Below are 23,766 nucleotides of genomic sequence, written 5' to 3'. Positions count from 1 at the left end.
GAATAGGACTGGTGGTGGGAGGACTAGGGGCCATACAAGCCCCATAGTCCTCATCCCCTAGGGGCTTTCCAAGCTGGGCAAGAATGTGGTTAGCAAGGGTGTTAGAGCTAGTTTTTTTACTTGGAGAGTGGTGAATAAGTGGAATAAGCTGCCAGAGCCTGTTGTGGGTGCTATGACCGTGAATGAGTTCAAGGCGAGGTATGATAGATACTGTGTGAATGTCGAATAGTTGTTCTTGACATGATGTTAGGGCCTCCCTCGATGAATCTGTCGACTCCTTGGAGTTGCCCAGAATAATAATAATAATTTTAAGATTCCAGCATTTTCCCACTGCATGGAAAACAGCCACCATCGTGCCACTGAAGAAGCCAGGAAAAAACGCTCACCTTCCCAAGAGCTATAGACCAATCAGCCTGTTGTCCAGCCTCAGAAAAGTAACAGAGAAAGTGATCCTCACAAGACTCCAAGCAGAAACAGATAGGTTAGGAGTTTTGCCTGATGAGCAGTTTGGCTTCTGCAAAGCCCATAGTACAGCTCAACAAGTCCACAGGCTAGTAGAAATCATTACGAAAGGTTTCAATTGGAAAATCAGTACTGCTGCCATCTTCATCGATGCAGAGAAGGCATTTGACAAAGTGTGGCATCAAGGCCTTCTCTACAAACTCATAAAGTTTGGCTTTCCAATCAAGTTGATAAGAATACTCCATTCATACCTGAAAGAGAGATATATGCAGGTCAGGGTTGGAGAATCGATTTCATCCAAATGCAGGGTCTTTTTGGAAGTGCCCCAGGGCTCTCCTCTGTTTTCAATCTATGTAGCAGATATCCCTCTGAACCCAAGAACAACATTCACTGCATTATATGCAGATGATACTGCATTAATGGCAAGATCTCTGAGCCCAAAACTGGCAACTAGAAGATTGCAAACCAGTATACATATATTAGATTAGAGAGATGGCTGATAGACTGGAGGATCCAAGTTAACCCACAGAAGAGTTCAGTCATACTGTTTACAAGGAAGAAAATCCACAACATGGATGACATTCATCTTTTGGGAGTTAAGATTCCGTGGCAGAGTGAAGTCAAATATCTCGGAGTGATCCTGGATAGAAAACTTCTATTCAGCAATCATATAAGACACATTCCTCAAAGACATCCACGGTCATAGCCCAACCCTACCTTGTAATCAACAGACAAAGCAAATTGGATACACAAACAAAATTAACAATTTACAAGATGGTGATTCGGCCAGGCATCACTTATGCATCCCCCACCCCCTGCAAATACAAATATTCGAAAACTACAGACATTGCAGAATAAGAGTCTGATAATGATTCTGGATGACCCTTGGTTTATCAGAAACACCCAGATCCATAGAGAAGTCAACATTCCTTACATCTCTTCCCTTCTTCTAGATCTAGCAGTGAAGTTCTTTACCAAGACTAGCAACCACCCAAACCGGTTGATCTAGGAAGCTTCGGAATATAATGAAGCGGAAAGCTACAAATATAAAAGGCCAAAACATATCTTAAGTACAGCTGAACACAGCTAATTTCACTGCCCTCACTGGGCGAGCATGTGGCTCATAAACACTCCATTCAAAGTTTTTCATTTCAGACAAAGGGGAATATGAAAAGCAATTTTGCTTCACCCATCTAGCCAGAAATGTTATTCGTCCCCTGCTTGATGGAATTCATTGAATTTTGAAATATAGGATCATTCATATGATAATTTTAAATGGACAACATTAATAACCAAATCTGATGAGGAAAAAAAAATGAAATCTACAGAACATATGCCAAAGATGGCTCAGTTCAATTGCTGTGATAATGAGAGTCACTATACAAGAATGCTTGAAGTATGCCTTTCCCAAACACTTTGCAGCCATTTCCTTATCACATTTTAAACTTATTATCTGTATACTAACTGCCTTTCTTTGGAAAAGTGATGAAGTTTTTCTGGAACATTTATCCAGCGCTCTCCACATGAAAAAAAAAAATTTACAGTACATCACTGTTGAAAAAAGTATCTTCCAGATTTAGTCTATCTGCTTATATTTTAGAAGCAATCTGTGATGTACTATAGCTAGGTAAATTAATATTATATATATGAAAAAAAAAAAAAGTAGGGTGCTTAAGGGTTAAAGCAGTATAACTGAAAGGAGACCTCCACATAGCCTTTTAAGGAATGCAGAGAACCAATTAGGGCTTCTGACCTGATGTGCAATCCTCATCTTCATGTGTGCACCCTGTGAGGTATCTACCTGGATACTGAATGAACGAGGATGGGCTGGCAATTTGAGATTTAGCCAACCAAACTACAATGTAAAATGATGGTACAACATGACAATTTCATGCTAACTGGGATGTTGTCTGGTTAAACAAGGTCCAAATTGTTTTCATCAGAGAACCAGGGCAAACAGTGAAAAGTGAAAAACTACTGGAACAAATCCTATAACATGTCCCAACTAAACATCAGGCAGAGTTCAAGATTGGTACTGTCAACATAAGAAGCATCAATGGAAAAGAAATGGAACTAACAGAAGAATTGGATGTACCATATCAACATAATAGGCGTGACTGAAACAAACACAAAAATAGGTGAGATCTCTCTCTCTCTCTAAGTGACAAATACAAAATGCTATATTTATGCAATGACAATCAGGAAAAAAGAGGAAATAATTATAGTGTTCAAGACTAAATATGAGGATAATCTTATTGAATGGCAAGTAATATTAAGTAGAGTGATGTGGACTAATATCAGAATGGAGAACTGGACAATGAGACTTTTTTGTACTATCATCACACAGAAGGTTCTACCAATGAAAAGGAGGAATTTTTGGAGGCATTAGAGAGGACAGCTGGCTCAATGAAAATGAAAAGTTGGTCCTTATTGGAGATCTAAACACCAGAGTAGAATATGATAACCAGACAGAAATGTTTTGGGAAAATTTGGAGAAAATCACAAAGCCAATAATAATGGTAAATGCCCTGCTGGATTTCTGTTCAGGACATGGATTAGTTATAACACCATGTTCCAACATAAAAATGTGCACAAATTCACATGAAGAGAAGATGCAAGAAATAAGAAAAGTCTCACTGACTATGTAATAGTTGATAGTGACGTTTTCCCATTGGTTCAGGACACAAGAGTATACAGAGGATATGAAATAGGAAGTGACCACTATTTAGTTTTAAGCAGGATAACACTGGATTTCATATTAAAAAGAAGAGTGTAAGCAAGTTTTAAAACGAATCAAGGCTGAGCAGCTTTCAGAAGTGAACTGTAGAGTCAAACACACAAACATCATGAAACATTGAAGAAAACATGGCAGAATTTGAAAACAAGACCCAAGCCTTGGAGATTCAATGGCAAATTCTAAAGAAAACATTGATTCAGACAAGAGAGAGAGAGATGTGTGTGTGGGGGGGTGTTGTCTGTAAGGAAAGAAAAATCAGAACCACTGCGGACCTATGAAATTAAAGAGACAGTCAAGGAAAAGAAGAAAGCACTACAAAAGTTCCTAGCAAGTAAGTCAGCTTGTGAACACAAGCTGACTTACTTAAGAATACAGAGAAAATGTAAGAAAGCTAAACACTGTGTAAAACAGAAAATAAATATCAGAAAGGTGGTAAAATATTCTAGGGACTATTGAAAAAGCTCAGAAATTCAGGAAAGAGTACTGTAAAAGGAATCAGAGATGATAAAGGTGCCATAACAACAGAAGATAAAGATATCTGTTATTATTTGACACCTCCAGGGAGTACAAGACGCATCGAGGGTGGGCTCCTACTCAACAGCTCTCCGTCTCCACACTCAACCTCATCCACCATCACCACTAGTATTTTTCACAGACAATCACAAACATCCATGCCATGGGGGATTCGAACCTGCAGCCTTTTGGCTGGAGAGCAGATATGCTAACCACTCAGCCAACCAGGCTGGCAAAATTATGATTATATATTATTATTATGTGACACGTCCAAGGAGTCCAAAGACTCATTGAAGGAGGGTATCTACTCTACAACTCTCTGTCTCCAAAGATATTCTAGATGTGTGGAGTAATTACTTTGAAATAGTGCTAAATGAAACAAGCAGTGTCAGTATAGTAGTAGAAAACTCCTAAAAGGAATGCAGTCAAGAATACCCATAATTGAAGCAGAATTATGCAGTGCAGCCACAGTAAAAAAACCTGAAATGTTGAAAGATAGTTGGAGTAGATGAAATTCGGCCAGAAATGCTCAAATATGGAGGTATAAAACTTTCACAGTGGCTGTACTGCATAATTCAGTAGGCTTGGTCAGAGGGCTGAATTCCACAGGATTAGAGCAAAGCTCTCATAGTACTCATCTATAAAAAGGGAAATAAAACTGAATGCAAGAATTGCAGAGGTATTTCCCTACTAAGAGTTCATGGTAAGATTTATGCAAATATACTTGAGAAATGGCTCAAAAAAAATTGTGGAAGGGAAGCTTGGTGAAGAACAAACTGCATTCAGGCCTAAGAGAGGTTGTCAGGATCAGATTTTCACTTTAAGACAAATAGTTGAGAAATCTTGGGAATATAACAAGGATTTCATCGAAAATTCAAGACGTAAGCTGAAGAATTCATCATAAAATGTTATTACCATAATCACATTTAATTTTATTACTGGATTTATTAAATTCAATTTAAAGTCATTAAAGACACTGAAATTAAATGTAAGTGATTCTGGTAATAATATTTTATGATAACAGATATTTGTATTTAGGTTCTGTTGATCTGGAAAAGGCATATGACCAGGTGCCAAGAGGAAACGTTACAGTTATACGGTGTAAATGGGGCATTATATCAAGCAATAAGTAGTTGCTTGATATAATTTAATTTATATCAAGCTGTAATTTAAGCTGTAAGTCAGCAGTTAGAATTGAAGTACAGGAATATGGTTTGAAGTAAAATGGGTGTGCAACAAAATCTTAGCACTTTATTTTATGCAGATGATGTTATACTTCTAAATAAATCTGGCACAAGTCTGCAAGATTCCCTGGCTAAATTTAATAACTATTGTAATAAATCTGGTATGAAAAATAGCAATAAAAAGGCAAAGACACTGAAAATAGGCAGCGACATTGAAAACATTAACTGTATCTTGAATGGTAACCTACAGAAAAAAAATCTTTTCAGCTATTTAAGCACAATTCTTTCTTTTAGAGAAACTTGTGCCATAATTTTATGAATTATTTACATGTAAACATAAGGTACAGGTAAATGATGTTAGAAACATGGAACTAAGAAAGAGATCAGGCATAAAAGATATGGTAACTGCAGTGTATGAAAGTCAGATGAGATGGGCAGGTCACATAGCCAGACTCAGGGATAACAGATGGACATATAGAATACTCAACTGGCAACCAAGAATAAAGAGAAAACCAGGAATACCACCTACAAGATGGGAAGATCCATTAGTGAAATCTATGGGTATAACATGGAAGAGAGAGGTGCAAGATCGAGATCATTGGAGGCATCTTTGTGACCTGCACTCATGGAGAAATCCTGAATGAAACACAGGTCCATCAAGGTAATATTTCAGTCTGAAAATTACAGATCGTCTTCAGTGGCATAAAGACAGTTAATACAAAAATGCAAATAATGGTATTTGTAAAATAATTGTAACTAAGGTTGAGCCAATCCAAATTTATTGGATTTCCTGTGGAAAACATAACTGATGTTCTTGTAATCTCTTTTATATTGAGTGTCCAGTTTGTCTTAAGTAGTATAAATGGTAGTCACAAGTAACTTGGTATACACCTGTGAGAGCCATTGGAGAGCATTTAGCTGTTGAAAAGGGGAAATAAGTTGGGAGTTTATTCATGGAGTAGTAACTACTAAATCATATTTCTTTAGAATTCTGGAAATTGGTTCTGAAATGACAGAAATGTATGGGATTGGAAATCAACATACTGTTTCCTTGTTATTTAGGTTAGTTTTGTGGGAGTCAAGAGATGTTGTGTGTTCCAAGACATTTAATTTCATATATTGTTTGATATTTGAGAGTTCTTCCTGTAACTGATGAGGAATCAAACAAGTAGTCTTAGCCTAAAGACTGATTCCTGTCTTTTGAGAAGGATGGCATGCCAATTGTTGAAGAATGTAGCGTCGAGTGAAAGGGGCTTCCGATAAACAAATATGGTTAAATCATCTGATCTTGAATGGATGAGAAAAACATCTAGAGAAGATAACTTGTCTTTTTCAATTTCCATAGTGAATTTGACATGAAGATGTAAAATATTTATAGTAGCTAAAAATGTTGGTCAAGTTTCTTTATTGTGAGGCCACACAGTGATATCCATTATCAAAACCATATCAAACCTTAAATGAAGGTTGAGGATGTATGGATGAAAATAAAATGTCTTCTAGATATTCTAAATAAAAGTTGGCTAGAGAAGAGGAGTGTACTTCCCATGGCAGCTCTTTCCTTGGTTGTAGAATTTCTTCTGACAAAGTATCTAGAATGCATCACAAATTCAAATAGTTTATCTATATATCTTGTGGGAACGTTTTAGAAAGGAGCTGCAATGTCTGTTTGAGAGGTATGTTTATAAATAGAGATTCTATATTATCAAAGCTCACCATAAGACCAGTGGGTTGGTATAGAAACATTTTTCAATCATCATCATCAAATTCCTGACATGTACCCTTAAGGGGGGTGTACAGGATATGATAGTACTACATGAAAAATTTACATCATTACTAACTTCCTATCTACAATTTTCCTCCAAATCAATCTATTACCTGTCAAGACTCCAACATTGTCAGATTTTATATTTCTATCTTCTAAGGTACTTTTTACCATATCAATCCCCCTATATCTGGGTGTTTGTCAACCTGGCAAGAACATTTGTTTCGCTAATTTTTCCTCTCCATTCTGTTTAAGTGACCATGCTACCTGAGACTAGCTCTGCTAACTTAAGGGTCAAAGCTGTATAACTGAGAGGAGCCTCCACATAGCCTTTAAAGGAATGCAGAGAACTGACCAGGGCTTCTGACATAATGTCCAATCCTCACCTTCTCGTGGTGCACCCTGTTAAGAATCTACCTAGATACCGAACAAACGAGGATGGGATTGTATAATAATATGGCCGACCAAAATGTACTCTTATCGACTGAAACCACAATATAAAATGATGGTACATTTTTCAATTTGTCTATGAAATCCAAAGAATTTTTTATAAATGAGCAACACTTGCTAATATGTGATTTCAGTAGGTTTGCTAAAAATTTGGCTATGCAATATGTAGGTGAATCAATACAGTCTACAATTCAGTGGAGGGGAGTGTCTTTTTTCATGGATCTTTGGTAAACCATACAACCTAGGTGTTCTTGAAAAAGGAGTTTTTAGCTTTTCTGTGTTGTCTATATCTAAACTTATAACTTCATCTAAAAGGGAATTTAATTTCTTAAGTTGTTTGTTTATGTGGTTATGATCTAGTTCCTGGTAAGCTGAACAATCTTGTGTAAAAGAGAAATTTTTATTTTGTAATTTGTCAAATCTATAACTACTGTAGCTTTTCCCTTGTCTGCTTTACTGATAATAAGGTGGCTGTTTGTGTCTTAGGGAATGTAAAGCTTTCTTTTCGGTTGGCAAGATGTTAGATGATGGAAGCTTGGATTTGAGTAGGATGGATGAAACTTCTAAGCAGAGATTATTAGCATCTTCACCAAGGTTAAATAAGTTCCACTGGATGTTAAAAAGAAAATTGAAATAGGCTATCATTTTTGGAACTATAGAGAAATCTATTTTTTTTTTTTTTTTTTTTTTTTGCCACTGAAGATGGTCTGTAATTTTCAGAGGATGGGATCATTTAAGCACAATGTTTAGTGAAGATGGTAAATTAAATATGGAAATAGACAACAGAATTAGTAAAGCTGGTATGGTAGGAAGTCAGCTGAATAAACTGATATGGAATAAGAAAGAAATCAGAGTCAAAACACCAAATTAGCTGTATACAAGATGGTGTTTGAACCAATTTTAACTTATGGATCCAGAGGCTGGGTTAGAAATAAAACACTTTATCGAAAACTAGAGACCTCTGATATGAGAGTTCTGAGAAAAATTAATGGATTCAACAGATGGCATCAATGGCAGCATCACATTAAAAATGGGGATATTAGGAATGAACTTGCCATTGTAAGTAGAGCTAATTTCAGGTGGTATGGTCACTCAAACAGAATAGGAGAGGAAAGATTAGCAAAACAAGTGTTCTTTGCCAAGTTGGCAGGAAAAGTTAGATGAATTGATATAGTAAACAGTGCTTTAAAAGGCAGATATGTAAGATCTGATAATATCGAGTCTCGACAGATTAATTTGGAGGAAAATTATTGATTGGAAGTTGGTAATGATCTAACTTGTTCATGTAGTACTATCATAATTATCCTGTACCCTGAGGGTACAAATCAGGATTTGATGATGATAATGAAAAAAAGTACTAGTTGGATATAACCAATCTATAAACCTAATCAGCAGGAATGAGAGCACTATCATGCTTACTGCATGCATGAAATCATTTTAAAATGTTGCATGTTTGATCTCCAGAGCAGGATGAATTTTTAGATTTTAGTTCTGTAGTTTTTAGATGCGTTTTTTGTATTAAATATAAGGTGTAACAATGAAATTCTTGGAATGACCTTATACTATTATGCATATGGCGAGTTAGTCAGAACCATGTAACAGGCCATGTTTGGACATGTCCAAGATCTTGCCTTGAATCATATCAAAACAATCAAGCAAATAGTTAATAAGAGGTAGTAGTTTGCACATGCATGTTTGTTGCTTTCTATAGAAAAATAACAAAATTTAGAACAGTGCATTAAAGTCAAGTTTTGTGCAAAGTTAGGCAAAATTGCAAGTGAAACTTTAGACATCTTAATAATGGTTTAGGGTAATGATACCATGAAAAGCCTAGTGTATTAGTGTATTTGTGAGTAGCATAAAAGATTTAAAGAGAGACAGGAAGATGTGAAAGAGAGAGATGACAAAAGAACTGGACAACCACAAACTCAATGAACAAATTAAAAATAGTAGTCCAATAGATGATTAAGTGTAATGTGAATGGCAAATGAATTAAATTTAAACAGAGAAACAGTGGGAAGGATTTTAACAAATGATTTAAGATGGTTCTGTGAATTTTGAGAAGATCAAAAGCAGCAGTGCCTTGATGTTTGTTCTGATCTTTCTTCACAGTTAGCTGATTTTAATCAAGTAATTATTGGTGATGAAACTTATTACTTTAAGTACAATCCTGAAACAAAATACCAAAGAATGCAGTAGAAAACATCACCTTCACTATGATCAAAAGATACAAATGTTATGATCGCAGACCAAGAAAATGCTTGTTTGTTTGTTTTTTTTTAATTTTATAGTTCACTTTGTATTCATTAAATGATGATTAATTCAATGACCATCCTCTACATTCTGGTAAAATAGAGGATGGTCTAATTTTGTGTAAAACATCAGGTGATGTTTCAGCCAGAAGCTTGTGGCCAGCTATTGCATCGTGTAGGAACACTGTCATGACAATGATGATCCAACTATTAGGTCAAAGTTTAAGTTTCTTCTTAAAAACAGCTTCACATATCCTTATAATTGGTTCATCCATCATGACAATACTGCACATGATGCAATAGTTGCCCACAAGTTTCTGGCTAAAAATTCAATCACAAAATTGGACCATCCATATTCACCAGACTCGCAACTTTTTGGATATTCTCAAAATTAAAGAATGGCTTGAAAGAATACAGATTTTCTGACATCTAATGTAATACAAAGCATTCCAGTCAATGGCATTGACTAACTATTTGAAATGCTGCACAAGGGAATTACTTTGAAGGTGATAGTTGCCACTAGTCTACTATGTAAATATAGTTTTCATGTGATAATTAAATCCTCAAAATGCACACATCTACAAATTGTATAAGGCTTGCATTCCCTTTTTCTCGTGAGAATGACATTAACAAAAATGAATATAATATCAAAGAAGGGAATCAAACAAAAACAAATATTAAAGATAATGTTGGTTGAAAAATAAAAAGTAAACAAAGATGTATTATTATGAGTTACAGGTATTATTATGAGTTATTATACATAGCTGCTATTATACTATGTTATAACTTAGTTGTTACTATCAATTATATGAAGCAAAATAATTTTATGAAAAATTCTATAAATTTCTAAGGAATGAAAAACTTGATATTTCTTAATAATAAACTGCTTTCTTATATATAAGATTACAATTTAAATATTAACTATACAATTATGATGATAAAAAATATAAACTAATGCAAAAACTGCAATAGTAAAACAATCTAATCTTCCTTCATTCTTTCACAATAAAGTTACTAATACCTGTTTAACAGTGGGTTTCTTTTTTTCACTCTTTTTCACATCCACCACTTTGTTAATTTTATGCTCTTTTGTCAAAGAGGGCTCAGGTTTTAGTAATTTAGCTGTCCACCACTCAGCTGCTGCTTTTTCTAGTTCAGTAATATTTTCTTCAACAGGTTCTGGAGGAAGAGTAGCTGATGACTGAGGTGCTGATTTTGATAAATCAACTTTATCTTGGTGTTTTGAAGTATAAGACTCATGACTAGATTCTGAATCTAAACCTTTGACTAGATAAAATACATTTTTAATGCTTGAAAGATTCAATTTCTTTTTAGTTTTACTGCTAGAAGGAAATGTTGTTACTGAAGATGGAGAAGAGATTCTTAAACCTTTTAACAAGTGTAAAAGTGCATTATAACTTGTAATACAAAAATGATTTAAAGAAGAAGAAGCCATTTTCATTAAGTTAGAAGTGGAAGAAAGAGATTTTGATGATGTTGATGATGAGAGGAAATGTGCTTTAAGAACCAATGAACTCCATAATTTCCTATAAAAAAAGATAAAAAATTGAGCTTTATTATAATATATATTTTTATTATAGACATATAATACATATTTTTTATTTCTAATCCAAAGTATAATTATACATATTACACACCCAAATCTCATAAAACCATGTCTTTAACTCATTCACTGTTTTCGAATTCAATATACAGGTATCCCTCGATTAACGCAGTTAATTAATCCCTTGATGTTACCACATGTATCAAAATCATATATCATATATCAAAATCACGTTAATCAAATCTAATAATCAATGGTAAAAATTACAATTCGTCCATGATTGATTACTGTATTAATAATTCATTTTATATGGTACTTTTTTAGGAAAGATAAAAAATGAATGCAAAGTAAATGTTTAATAAATTTAATGGAAAATTTTATTAGTAAATGTTTAATAAATACTTATTAAACATTTACCAATAAACTAAATTGAACTGAAAGATTTAAGTCATACAAGCAATTCTATATTCATTAATAAATACTTATTAAACATTTACTGATAAAATTTTCCATTAGTAAATAATGTACCTACATTATTTACTGCAATTTTTTTATCAAAAGAAGTTATCAAGAGTCGTTTGAACAGTTTTAGTTTTTTTCTTATCAGCATAAATTCTACAATAACAAGGAAAATGACTCTCCAGACCTCGGCAAACAAGCAATAAAACAAAGAAAAAACACTGCAAATATAATAAATGATGGTACAAGTTAAGTGGATATTGAATCCAACATTATTTCATAGCCGAATATAGAAACTACAAGAGTTTTGTTCTGAATATATGCAAACTAAAAATTTCGGCAGATGCAAGCATAAGCAACCTTATGGGCAACTCGTAGTAAAGGTGGAGTAAGCTCCAGATCATTTTCCTCAGTATTTTCCATAACGTAAAGCACATCTCCTAGAGGAGATGTATGATAAATATCGAATCCAACATTATTTCATAGCTGAATATAGAAACTACAAAAGTTTTGTGCTGAATATATAGAAACTAAAAGTTTTAGCGGTTACAAGCATAAGCAACCTTATAGGCAACTCATAGTAAAGGTGGAGAAAGCTCCAGATCACTTTCCTTAGTATTTTCCATAATGTAAAGCACATCTCCTAGAGGACATGTATGATAAATAAGCCTTTGGCTCTCTATTTCAGTAATACATGATGGTTTATTTATTTTCAGTTACAATCCAGAAATTATTGAACAAAGAATAAAAAAAAAACCACTAAACCATACTATACTGACATTGGAGGTCATGGTATCTCTCAGATACAATTTACTGTCAAATATCACAAACCATTAGATAAACTGTGTTAAACCCAACTGACAACAAAAAACAGTGTAGAATATCACTCATAACATATGAATGCACAGCTACTCATGACCTCCAAGCTATACACTGAATTGTGCAAGAATATTTATATTAAACATTTTGCATGTCAGATCAGCTGTGAGCTCTGCAGGGTTAAAGGCGCATTAATCAAAACTCTTGCCGCGATTAATTTCGCCGCATTAATCAAATCTCGCATTAAGCAAAACCGTGTTAAGCAAGGGATACCTGTACTCTCAGGCAATACATTCCATTCACTGGCCACTCTATACTTATTTATATACATATGTAAAACCAGGTCTGTGTAGCCACCTGGAAATGGCATATGTATCCATAACACTAGACGTCCAAAATAAAAGACAGTTATAAATTTGATTCTATTTGCTGACTTAGAGGAGCATTTTTTTCTTAGCCTTTCTTCAACAAGTCCCAAAGTTAAAGTATCTCTAATACAGGCAAGTGGGTTTCATTCTCCTGGAAACATGGATTTTCAATCCCACAGCTAAAGACAATCACCATAAAGCTCATGCTATTTCAGACCATAATATATAGGGTGGAAGCTAGATGGCAGCAGCTATCTACCATACTTTCTTCCCTGGACATCTAGTAAAAATCACTGATAGCCTTGCGGTAACTATCTATGATCAGCTAAGCAGTTGTGTCATTCAAAAGAAATTTGGGCTAAACAGCCTTACTTACTCCCTTTAGAGAATAAAAGGTATTAGCAGACATTAAAAACAAACTTGATCATCAGGTTTTTTTATACAACGTACAGGGATATCCTCTTGTTCTATCCGCTCTCTCTCTCTCTCTCTCTCTCTCTCTCTCTAACAAATCTTTTTGCCAGTATATGCATAAATTATATCAACAATCATTCTATCTATCAGGCTCTACAAATCATATTCTCTCAATCTCATTGAATCTAACATTCAAGAGACCTGACACATTGCCTTACTCAACTCTTCTATGAAGAATTTTAAAAATATCTTCACATCCTTGTAAAGCAGGTGACCAAATCCATGCCCAATAATGTATAAAATGCAAAATCAAAGTTTCATTATTGTAACCATAACAAATTTAATTCTCATTACTACCACAATCCATTGTGTTTTTGCATTATAACAATGTGGCCCCAACTTTCAGTGTCCTTGCCTATCTAACACATACCTTATCCCCTTTATTTTCTTCAAGCTATTTCTACAAAAATATACACACACCTTTTATTTCCTGCTGGCTTGATTGACCAAGTGAATAGCACACCTATGGGTTTGAATTATACTGTAGGCAGAGCATGTTTGTGAATATCAGATACATCATCATATGATGTGAGACCACCATCCTACTTAATTACTGGTGGAGATTGAAAATGTTCCATCTTGGATTTCTAGAAGAGGGGTTTCTGGATTATCTAACCTTGACCTACCTCATGACACTAAGACTAATAATGTACTATAGGATTATAATTTTTTTGGGGGGGGGGGGTTTGGAATGACATAAAAAACATTTCATCTTCCATTCAAACCTTACAATTTAACATTTTTAGGTGATAGATTAGATCATTTTCAGTGACCAGTGAGACCACCGACTTGTTGAAAGTCTAAAAGTTGTGTGTTTGGTCTATTATCTAATGCTTAGCCAATTTAATACATAAGCAGATTTTGAGATACTGCTCTCCAATATCTACACAAATTTGAGTAATAAATGTATCTGTATGTGCATGTATGTGTGTAAAAAACAAACATCTATCCAACTCACTAACCTACTATCTAATTTATCCATTCCATTTAAATAACTAACCAATCATGTGACAATCAATCAAAGGTCTATATTGCTAAAACACAACTTCCTCTTAACAGACCTATACTGGCTATCACAGAGAATCCTATTTTCGATTAAATCATGAGCTAATGTAACATTCACCAACCTCTCTAACCCTTTAACTATAATTCCAGAATACATATTGGACCATACTATGAAGGCTCAAGTCTTGTCACTCCTTCCCTAGTTGAATAATTTTTGTAGTACCCTTCTCACATCTAGGAGACATGTCCTGTTGCAAGGCTTGATGTCAAATAAGTATGTGAATGCTAATGTTAACTCTCTGGAACATTGCTGTAAATCATCTGGTGATCAAGGGTGTTAGTAAAGCCGTCAATTTGCAGAAGGAATAAGCACACATTTCAAATCATTGTTTTGGCTGGCAAGAATGATTTGAAAAGCAAGAAATATGCAATGAGAGAAAGTATGAAAGTGTTACTAACAGGAGCAAAAAAAAAAGAGTGAGAAAGTAAACATCACAAATCTGCTGCTTGGTATGATAGGACTGAATTCAGAAGGGACATAATTGGTATAAGGCAATGAGAAGATTGTGCAAGACGAATGGTATGTGTAATTTATAGATGTATGGAGTGAAATTGATGGATGAAACAATTTTTATATACCTCATGGACTTCATTTGAAGGATTTTGGAATAAAATCCTTGAGTTGCTAAGTGATCTCTTTGTAAAGCTGTATCATCTGGATAGAGATTTTGTGGTTTCTAATGACAGAGATTGCAGAATTGAGATAAATGAACAGAAAGAGCTCAGCATATTAAAAAAAAAAAAAAAAAAAAAAAAAAATCGATGTTAATACAGCAGTGGGACTGGATGGCATGTCACCAGTATGCTATGCAGACTGGCAGGGCTTCTGATCAAGTTGTTCAATCTAAGTATTAGCTCTGTGAAGGTTTCAAGGCAGTGGAAAGAGGGTAAGATAGTTCCATTACATAAAGGTGGCTCCAAGATGGAAGTAACACATTACAGACCAATTAATATCTCAGGAGTGGCAGATGAAGTGGACAAGTTGTTTAAAGGTAAAATCTAGTATTGGGTAGATAGGAATACTCTATGGCAGGCAGCATGGCATTGTAAAAGTTAGTAATTGACTGACATTTTATAATAGAATGATAGCAGAATTAGATAAGGTTGAAAGGATAAAAACCATGATACTCCTGGATTTTGCAAAGGCATCTGACAGAATATCACATGGAAAACTATTCCAAAAGTTAAAGCAATGGGAATGGATATGAAGCTGTTAGTATGGACAGGGGAATGGTTGACAGAGTAGTATATGGTGGAGTGGAATCTAAGAGAATCAGGGTGACTAGTGGAATGGCTCAGGGGTCTGTACTAGGGGCACTGCTCTTTAATTTGTACATTAATGATATAGCACAAGATCTGAAGCGGGAATATGCAGTTATTTGTCAATCATGCAAAACTAGGGAGGGCAACAGTTGATAAAGATGGAGTAGATATCTCACAGGATGATATGAATAAATTAGCAGTATGGGCAAAGGACAATGGTTATCAATTCAATGCTGTAAAATGTAAGGTAATGCACCTTACAGCATGAAAAGGTTACATACTGGGTATCATTGATGGTACTGGACTGCAGGAAATTGATGAGGCTAGAGACTTGGGGGTAATGGTGAACAGAGAGTTGAGGTTCAGGGTGTATTCTGATGTTTGGTAAAATAACAGGATTACTTGGATGTTTAAAAAAAAAAACCCACACAAAACTATGACTCAACCACATTTTGGAGAGTGTACTGAATTGCCAGAATTAGCTGTGAGGGCTCTGATAGTTATGTGAGTCTCCCACAATGAGTCATCTGACTCCACAGATACCCATATAATGATAATAACATGTTAATTGAGTCCTGCTATCTTGTTAACATCCAGTTTACTCAATTTTTCTTATACCTCCTGCTCAGTTACTACTAGTCCTTTCTCCAGTTTCTTCTCGCTCAAGTACTGCATGATATTACACTTTCAAGGATGAAATACTTTGATGAACTGTTCAACATCTCAACTATATCCTCCAAGGTGGTTACCTATTACCTATCTAGTAGACATATATAAAAGAAGACTCTAGGATCTTTCTTGAACTGACTGAATATTTGCAGATAATGCAGAACTTTTGCTTTCCAAGTTCATTGCTAGCCTGATATTTGCTTTCTCCTCATGTAACTGCACCATTACTGCCTCCATCTTCCAGACTGCATTTTAATTTCATCATTCATCCATGATACATCTATTTAACTTCTTACTGTTAAAAAGATCTTGAACATGCTTGTGCAATACTGATCTCCTTTTCACATAACTCATCCCACACTAGTACTCCAAACTACATTCTCACCTTTCCAGAAACACCAGCACTACATACAATATATCGTTTCCTCACATGGTGGGTCACCACCCAGGTGGTCACTTTCCAGCCAGACTCAGATTAAACAGCTTATTCACAATAACATCCCCTAATGAAATGATAAATCCAACACAATCACTGTTGGTTGCTACATGAACCAAATATCTCATCTTGTCTGCCTCCTCTTTACATCATTTCTTAAAAACTACCATCTCTTACATCTCCACTTTTGCACAGCCACAAATATTCTAATGTCATAAACAATAGCGTGTCTTCCTTCTTATTATATTATTCATTTTTTAAATTAAAATATCTCAAAGTTATTATTACATGAAACCTCCAGGGGGGGGGGGGTCAAGGACATATCAAGGGAGGCTATAAATCGCCCAAACCAGCTATCATACCTTCCCTTAAATTCATTCACACTAGTGCACTCACTGCTCTAAAGGCAAACTATTTCACTCACTCACTGCAGTGCATGACTGGACTATTCCTTTCTTGACTGTGAACAAACTTAACTAGCATGGATGTCCCCCCCCCCTATGTTCTCTCACCACCTTCCATATAACAAAAAATTTCATCAGATGCTATCTTATAATACCCACTCAAAAGTTTATAGACCTCTATCATATCTTCTTTCTCATGTTAACCAGAGTCTGTAATCCTCGCAATTTGTCCTCATAGCCTAAACCCCATAAGCTGGATATAGTCTGTGTAACTCTTCTTTGCACTATTTCCACAGCTTCTTTATCCCCTTGGACTCTGGGAGACCAAATCTGCACACAGTAATGCAGGGGTGGTCTTATCAAAGCCTTATAAAGAGGCAAAATAACTTCCTTATCCTTACATATCAAGATTTGCTTCAAACATTGCAATCATCCTCTGAGTTGTATTTGCAACTTTTGATATGTGACCATAGAACTTCAAATTCCTATCCAATATGCCAAGATCTCTTTCCTCCTCAGTTTCTTGTAGCATAACTTTGCTAATATAACATGCCACTGAAAATCTAATCACACTAAATTGCATAACTTCACACTTACTAACATTAAACTGGCAACCATTTTTGTTTGCCCAAATTTCCAGCCTATTCAAATCATTTTGTAAGTGCTGAATATCAGTAGCATCCCTGATTGCCCTGCCTATCCTTGCATCATCATGGGCAAACAATTGCACATTTGATGTTATATCCTGCTTGATGCTATTAACATACAGATTGAACAATAATGGCCAAAGGACTGAGGACCCTAAGGTACACCACTGGTTTCCTTAAATCTCTCAGATTCACACTCCACAATACATCACCACTTTTTGATATCTGTCTGTCAACCATCACCTGATCCAAGTCAGCAGTATTGTCCTAAGTTGATCATAATTTCTAGCTTTGTATTTCAGCGTGTAACTTGTTCTAATCGGAAAAATAGTCATATTCTTAACAGAGACCCCTTCTTATGCTATGAGCAAATCCAACACTCTTTGACCTGAAGTTCCTTCTTTCACATGTTGCTTGAGAAAGTTGTCTCGCAACAATTCAATAAATTCCTCTTCTTTCTTATCATAAGATTTCTCTTCTACCCAATCAATGTTTGGAAAATGTTGTTTATTTTTTAACGGTATATATTAGAACACAGAAACTAACTAAATAATTAATTTATTAACTTATTGCTGATATTTCGCTGGTGTTATAACCAGCATCTTCAGAGCACAAAAACACAGTTTGTCACAACATGTGAGACTATAACAACATGGTGTAATCAATGGACTAGTTAAACAAAATTGTAGCAGCAACACAAAGACTAGAGTCCTGATTTTTGGCACCCTCTATCTGAGAGAAGAAAAAAAAAAAGTACTAATTTTTTCTTAAGATGACTGTCTCCTAGATCTTAGGCAAGTTAATACAGCCATATTTGTTGAGATTTGGAGTATGTTTCAGGGTTTCTGTCGCCTCTAAGAACAATCTCTCTGACTTGTAAGAGCTTCTGTGTAGTACTTTTGTGTTTTTTTCAGTTGATCCTGCATGCAGGGGTATCCAGAGCATGGTCTGCTAGGCCCGACTTGCCATAGTGATAATTCCGGACGCATCTTTTGTGTTCGCTGATGCGGATGTTCACAGTTCTTCCTGTTTGACCGTAGTAGACTTGATTACATGAGCAGGGTACTTGGTAGACTCCTGGATGTGATAAAGGGGGAATGCTGTCCTTGGGTGAGCGGATAAGGGTTGCTCATTTGCTACATGGTCTGAATGTAGTGCATAGTTTATGTTTATTGAGAATTCTTGAAATCTTTTCAGATGTGCCTTTAATGTATGGAATGGTGACTGTTTTGTTGTAGTTCTCTGTGGTGGATGGTGGGAGAGGTTTCTTAGGAGCGTTTAGTATTTTGTTTATCTTATGTGGATTATAGCCATTGGCCAAGAAGGTGTGGCATAAATGAGCCAGTTCAGCAGCAAGAGCATTGTCATTGGAACAGATTGCTCTCGCTCTATGGGTTAGTGTTTTTAAAATGCCATATTGTTGAGAAGGATGATGGTGTGATTGTTTGTGTAAGTATCTCCCTGTATGTGTGGGTTTTCTAAAAACTGAAAATGATAAGAAAAATTATAAGAAATTTTTAGAAAACTCAAAGTAAGGGAAGAAAATTTGTCAACTTGCTTAGCAAATTACTTAATACAGCATGTGGCAGGGTGAATGAGAAAGGCAAGTGTTCAACGTAGTGATAGCATCTCTAATCAGAGCAGTAGAAATATTCATGCTACTCCCTGGCAGATGAGAATGATCATGTAGTTAATATGGAAGGTGACCACAAGTGCAGAAAAAGTATATGAAACTGCAAAGAAGAAGATCATGGCAGGTTAAAGAGGCAGCTTAAAGAATATCTTGGAAGTGGTGGCCTCAAAGCAAAACCTGAGTTTTCAGGTTTTGCCTCAAAGAAAAATGTGAAAAATTGGACAGCGGAACACATGCAATTTTCAGGCATAATACAATAGCTTTATAGCAACATAAATAAAAAAAAGAACTAGTTAATTAATCATGATCAACTAACTCATGTAGACAGCCTCCTTTAGGATAACCATTAGGGATGAATAAAGTATAATAATGTCAAACATCTGTGAAGGATAGCAAAGGGATTTCATGGAGTAGCATCCATATGGATATTTTTTTCAATTTTTAAAGAAATTCCACCTTTTGATTACCTAGACATATTTACATTTATAGATCAGATTAGCAGAAACTCTAAGGTTAGGGTGGGGTGAAATGGAAATAAAACACATCTCTTCCATAAACCACAACATGGAATAGAATGCAGCCATAATGTGCTATTAACTTCTTGCCACAATTTATCAAAGAATTTACTGAAGCAATTCATTCACGCTACTCCTCTTAACAGGAACCAAGGATTAATTATGCATGATGTCTGGAAGTCTCTAACATGATCTCTAAACACCTATGAGTTCAATTATGAAAAAAATCATTTACTTTTCTTTTTTTTCATAACTGAGATTCACATAAAAAAAGCATATCCTGAAATCTTAGAATTATTTACTTAGGGTATTATTTATGAGTGAAATATCTAATTAATAAAGAAAGTGGCATAAAATAAGGTAATGCTACATTTGGCACAAAATTTGTGAAGAGGGGTACAACATAATAAAACATGATAAAAAATAAAATCTATAAAATATTCAATAATTCAATTGCAAATTACAATTATAATTTGAAGCTACATTACAAAAATTCTTTGTGAATGGCATATTTTGTTTCTCTGTCTCATCTTTCACTTATTTAATTTCTCCAGCAATTCTGATTAACTATATGGTCTTCTCATTACAATGTATTATCTAAATATGAATTTGCACCATGTAAGTTAATTAGCACTTTGATTAGGTACAAGTGTTGTATTATTTTCCTATATAATACACAAAAGATACCTTTTGAAAGTATCATCTGTTCCATTTCTGCAACAAATGTTTCTTTTCACTTTTTCCCCTCTTAACAAACGTTAGTGATTTCCATAATCAGAAAAAAAAAAAATCCTTTATTTCCCATCTGAGATATGAAAATAAGTAAACATGCTGACAATGAACGAGTAATGTTTACACTCTAAATTTGTCAATTATGTTACCACTTTTTGCACCATTATAAATTAGCCATTATTAGTACAACTCATTTGTATATGTTAGTTGTTTCCATGTCTTATGATTCCTAACTTGAGTCTTTCTACATCAACTATTGTTAAATTTCAAGAAAATTATTTTAGACTGAAACTGTTCATGGTTCTTTTAATAAAAATGATCAGAAAAATCTCAGGTACGATTTTTAAATCTTATTTATATGGGCATCAAAAGCTTCACTATGTTTGACTTTCACAGCATATTAATAGCTAGCATAGAAAAAAATTATCATTAATAATGGAGATTATAGTGATTAAAATAATGAATTATTATTATTATTATTTGACACCTCCAGGGAGTCCAAAGACTCATCGAGGGAGAGTGTGTCAACAGCATCGAACGATTGGTCCCCTTCCAACTACTAAAACTGTTGTAAGTCATAAAACACTTTTCACCCTAATTCGACAAAGCTTGAAAGAACGGCACTGCTTTAATTCTCATAGAATAAACACTTGTAGTGGTATTTAGCAGGAATGAATATATTTTAACTGAATGTTATTTAGTAAGCAAGAATGATAATGAAACATACAAAATACTAACCTCCTGCATCGTGTTAAGCCTATTCGAGCTCGAACTTCGGAATTTTGAGCTAAAATGCCAAAAGATAATTTTTTCGGCAGAGTACGATATACACAACGCATATTTGATTCTAAAGAAAGTTATTGATGGTTCCAAAAATGTCATAATATACTTTTGCGATACAAAACAATTCCCTGCTGTGACAACATTGCCAATTCATATGTAACCCAGGTGTTTGTTACTATTTTTCCAATTCCGTCATCAGCTGTTTCATCGTACGACTTATCACGTGATGTTTTGCACAGCGCCTTACTGACGTCACTGCGCAATTGCCAAGAAAATGTGTTTTGAGAAGGTCGCACATTTTAAGCTATAAATGTTGGCACACTGACAAACAAACCAAGAATGAAAAGAATGCTTTTCCTTTTATGAAAATAAGTAAACCACTTGCAGAATTTAATTCCACCTCAAAAACAAACAGCGGACAGAACTGGGTAGCAAGTGTGGGAGATACTGAGATAATCAGAGAGCGGCTAAAAACGATAAGTTTTGTGAGCCTGGATTGGCCCAGTTTTTAACATACCCGCTCTCCAACCAACAAGCTGCGGATTCGAATCCTGGAGTGGGCTTAGATGTTTCTGACTGTCTTTAAGGTGAAAAATGAATTTCATCGCCCAGCGTGAGATCAACGCCGAGTATATCAATCGACCAACCTTTGCCAGCAAAGGTTGGTCGATTGGTAGAGCCTCTGCTACTAATATCACACGTAAAAGGTTGAGCAAGTTTGAGCACGGTTAGTGTAGTACGCAGAGCCGGCGCTAGGGTTTTGACGCCGGCATGCAATTTCTATCTAAGCGCCCCTGTAACGATCCGGGAGTGTATTTTACGATAATAAAAATTTTAATTATTTGAAATTTCTTAAATAAATTTTGACAGAACAGCCACACGTTGGTTCGCTAAATGTAACGAACCGGGAGTGTTGACTAGGCAGGATAATCGTTAAAAACCCGTATATTCAAAAAATTCTCAAAAGTGAAAGCAAATTTTGATAAAGCCACTTCACTTTAATCGTTGAATATAATGATACAGGGATTATAGCCTTCTCACCGACCCGAATCGCTAACAAAATTAAAATGAATTTTAATTAAAGTTAAAATTTATTTGAACTAAAGTTTAAAAAATTCTTCCATTTTACAAGTTACTAAATTCTTAGTAACTTGTAATAATTGTTATAAGTAGAATTATCTTTTAGGAAATTAAAAGAACCCAAGATAGATGAGAAAATAAGAAAAGAATTCAGAAATAATTAGAACATTTAATATAAGCATTCAAAAAATGAACATCTTGACAGAATAACAGAAAATAAATTAAATTACATAAATATACTTGAAATTTTTTTATTAAAATTTTAAGGTTTTTGATTTCATATTCACAAAATTAGAAATAATGGTCTTAACGTCTAATTCCGCACATATATCATTTACAATAGCTATTAACGCCAAACTAACAAGCCTTTTTTGTGACATACTTGTTCTTAAGTAGGTTTTAATTAATTTCAACTTGGAAAAGGAACGTTCACCACTTGCTACACTAACAGTTAAGGTTAATAGTATTCTTAAAGCAATTGAAAAGTTAGGGAAAGATAAATTATTGGACACGATAAAATTAAGAATATCGAAAGGGCTTTTGAATATTTAAATTATCCATCCGAAAAATATCCCAGAAAGCACATAACTCGTCATATAGTTCTATTGCATTTACGTTTTTATTGTCGCAATCCTTCAAGAGAATCTCTAAATCGTCACAAATTTTTCGTAAATCTTCGTTAATAATTTGTAGTAATCTATACAATAAATTGAAATTATCATAATATGTTTTTAGTTGTTCAAAACGTTCTATTAACGTACACATCGCAACGTCTAGAAGAGTATAAAACACATTCATTCTAAATTTATCTTCTGGCGATTGTGGCGTTTCGTCATGATGCTTGTGGTCAAATTGTCGTGTGTTCTTTCGTCGTCGAACTTCCGTACCAGTTTTAAATTTTTGTCTACATCCACCTCTTCACTCAGTTATTTTGACGTTTTTAGAACTTCTTTAAAATTTGTATGTGATCGATGCACCGCATGCTCTGCATGTCCACTTCCACCGGCCCTTGTAGTACGCCCACAGATACGAGACCCTTCGACACTTCTGCACATGTCAAAAGAAGGAGAATCCATTCTGGTAACAGAGTAATCAATCCGTATTGTGGGATGAGTGTTTATTATTACACGTAGGAAAATTAACTTCTCTTTTATGATCATTGTAGTTTTTAAAGTGCTAAATATTTTCCTTGCATAACAGTTGGAAAATTTTACGTATAAAGCACGCGATTTGGCGTTTTGGTGACCAATTCGTACATCGCTTTATTTCATTCTCCCCTTCAACATGAATTGACTCTTCTTGGCAGTCTGCCAACGACAGCTCTCGCTTATGTGGTCGGACTACAGTTGAAAGGGAATCAATCGTTCGATGCTGTTGGCACATTCTCCTTCAATGAGTCATAGGACTCCAGTTAGGTGTCACATAATAATAATAATAATAATAAATAAATAAATAAATAATAATTAAAAATAAAAGAAACCTTTTGTTATTGTGC

The 23,766-nt window shown here is 34.8% G+C and overlaps 1 protein-coding gene across 1 annotated transcript in view; it reads right to left on the bottom strand.

Annotated features, from left to right (window-relative positions):
* LOC150109872 (calcium-independent phospholipase A2-gamma-like) overlaps positions 1 to 21,373 on the bottom strand; it is a 119,273-nt gene extending 97,900 nt beyond the window's left edge. The window contains exons 1-2 of the mRNA XM_090415522.1: positions 21,147 to 21,373; positions 10,382 to 10,907 (exon numbers count right to left, since the gene is read on the bottom strand). Coding sequence (XP_090271648.1) covers positions 10,382 to 10,907; positions 21,147 to 21,247 — 627 coding nt within the window. The 5' untranslated portion in view covers positions 21,248 to 21,373. The remainder of the gene's footprint in view (positions 1 to 10,381; positions 10,908 to 21,146) is intronic.
* Between the last annotated feature and the right edge of the window lie 2,393 nt (positions 21,374 to 23,766).

Source organism: Typopeltis vanoorti, chromosome 1 (genome assembly GCF_054136105.1).
Source record: "Typopeltis vanoorti isolate ZY-2024b chromosome 1, IOZ_Tvanoo_1.0, whole genome shotgun sequence".
NCBI lineage: Eukaryota > Metazoa > Arthropoda > Arachnida > Uropygi > Thelyphonidae > Typopeltis > Typopeltis vanoorti.
This window is presented reverse-complemented; position numbering and strand designations above follow the sequence as displayed.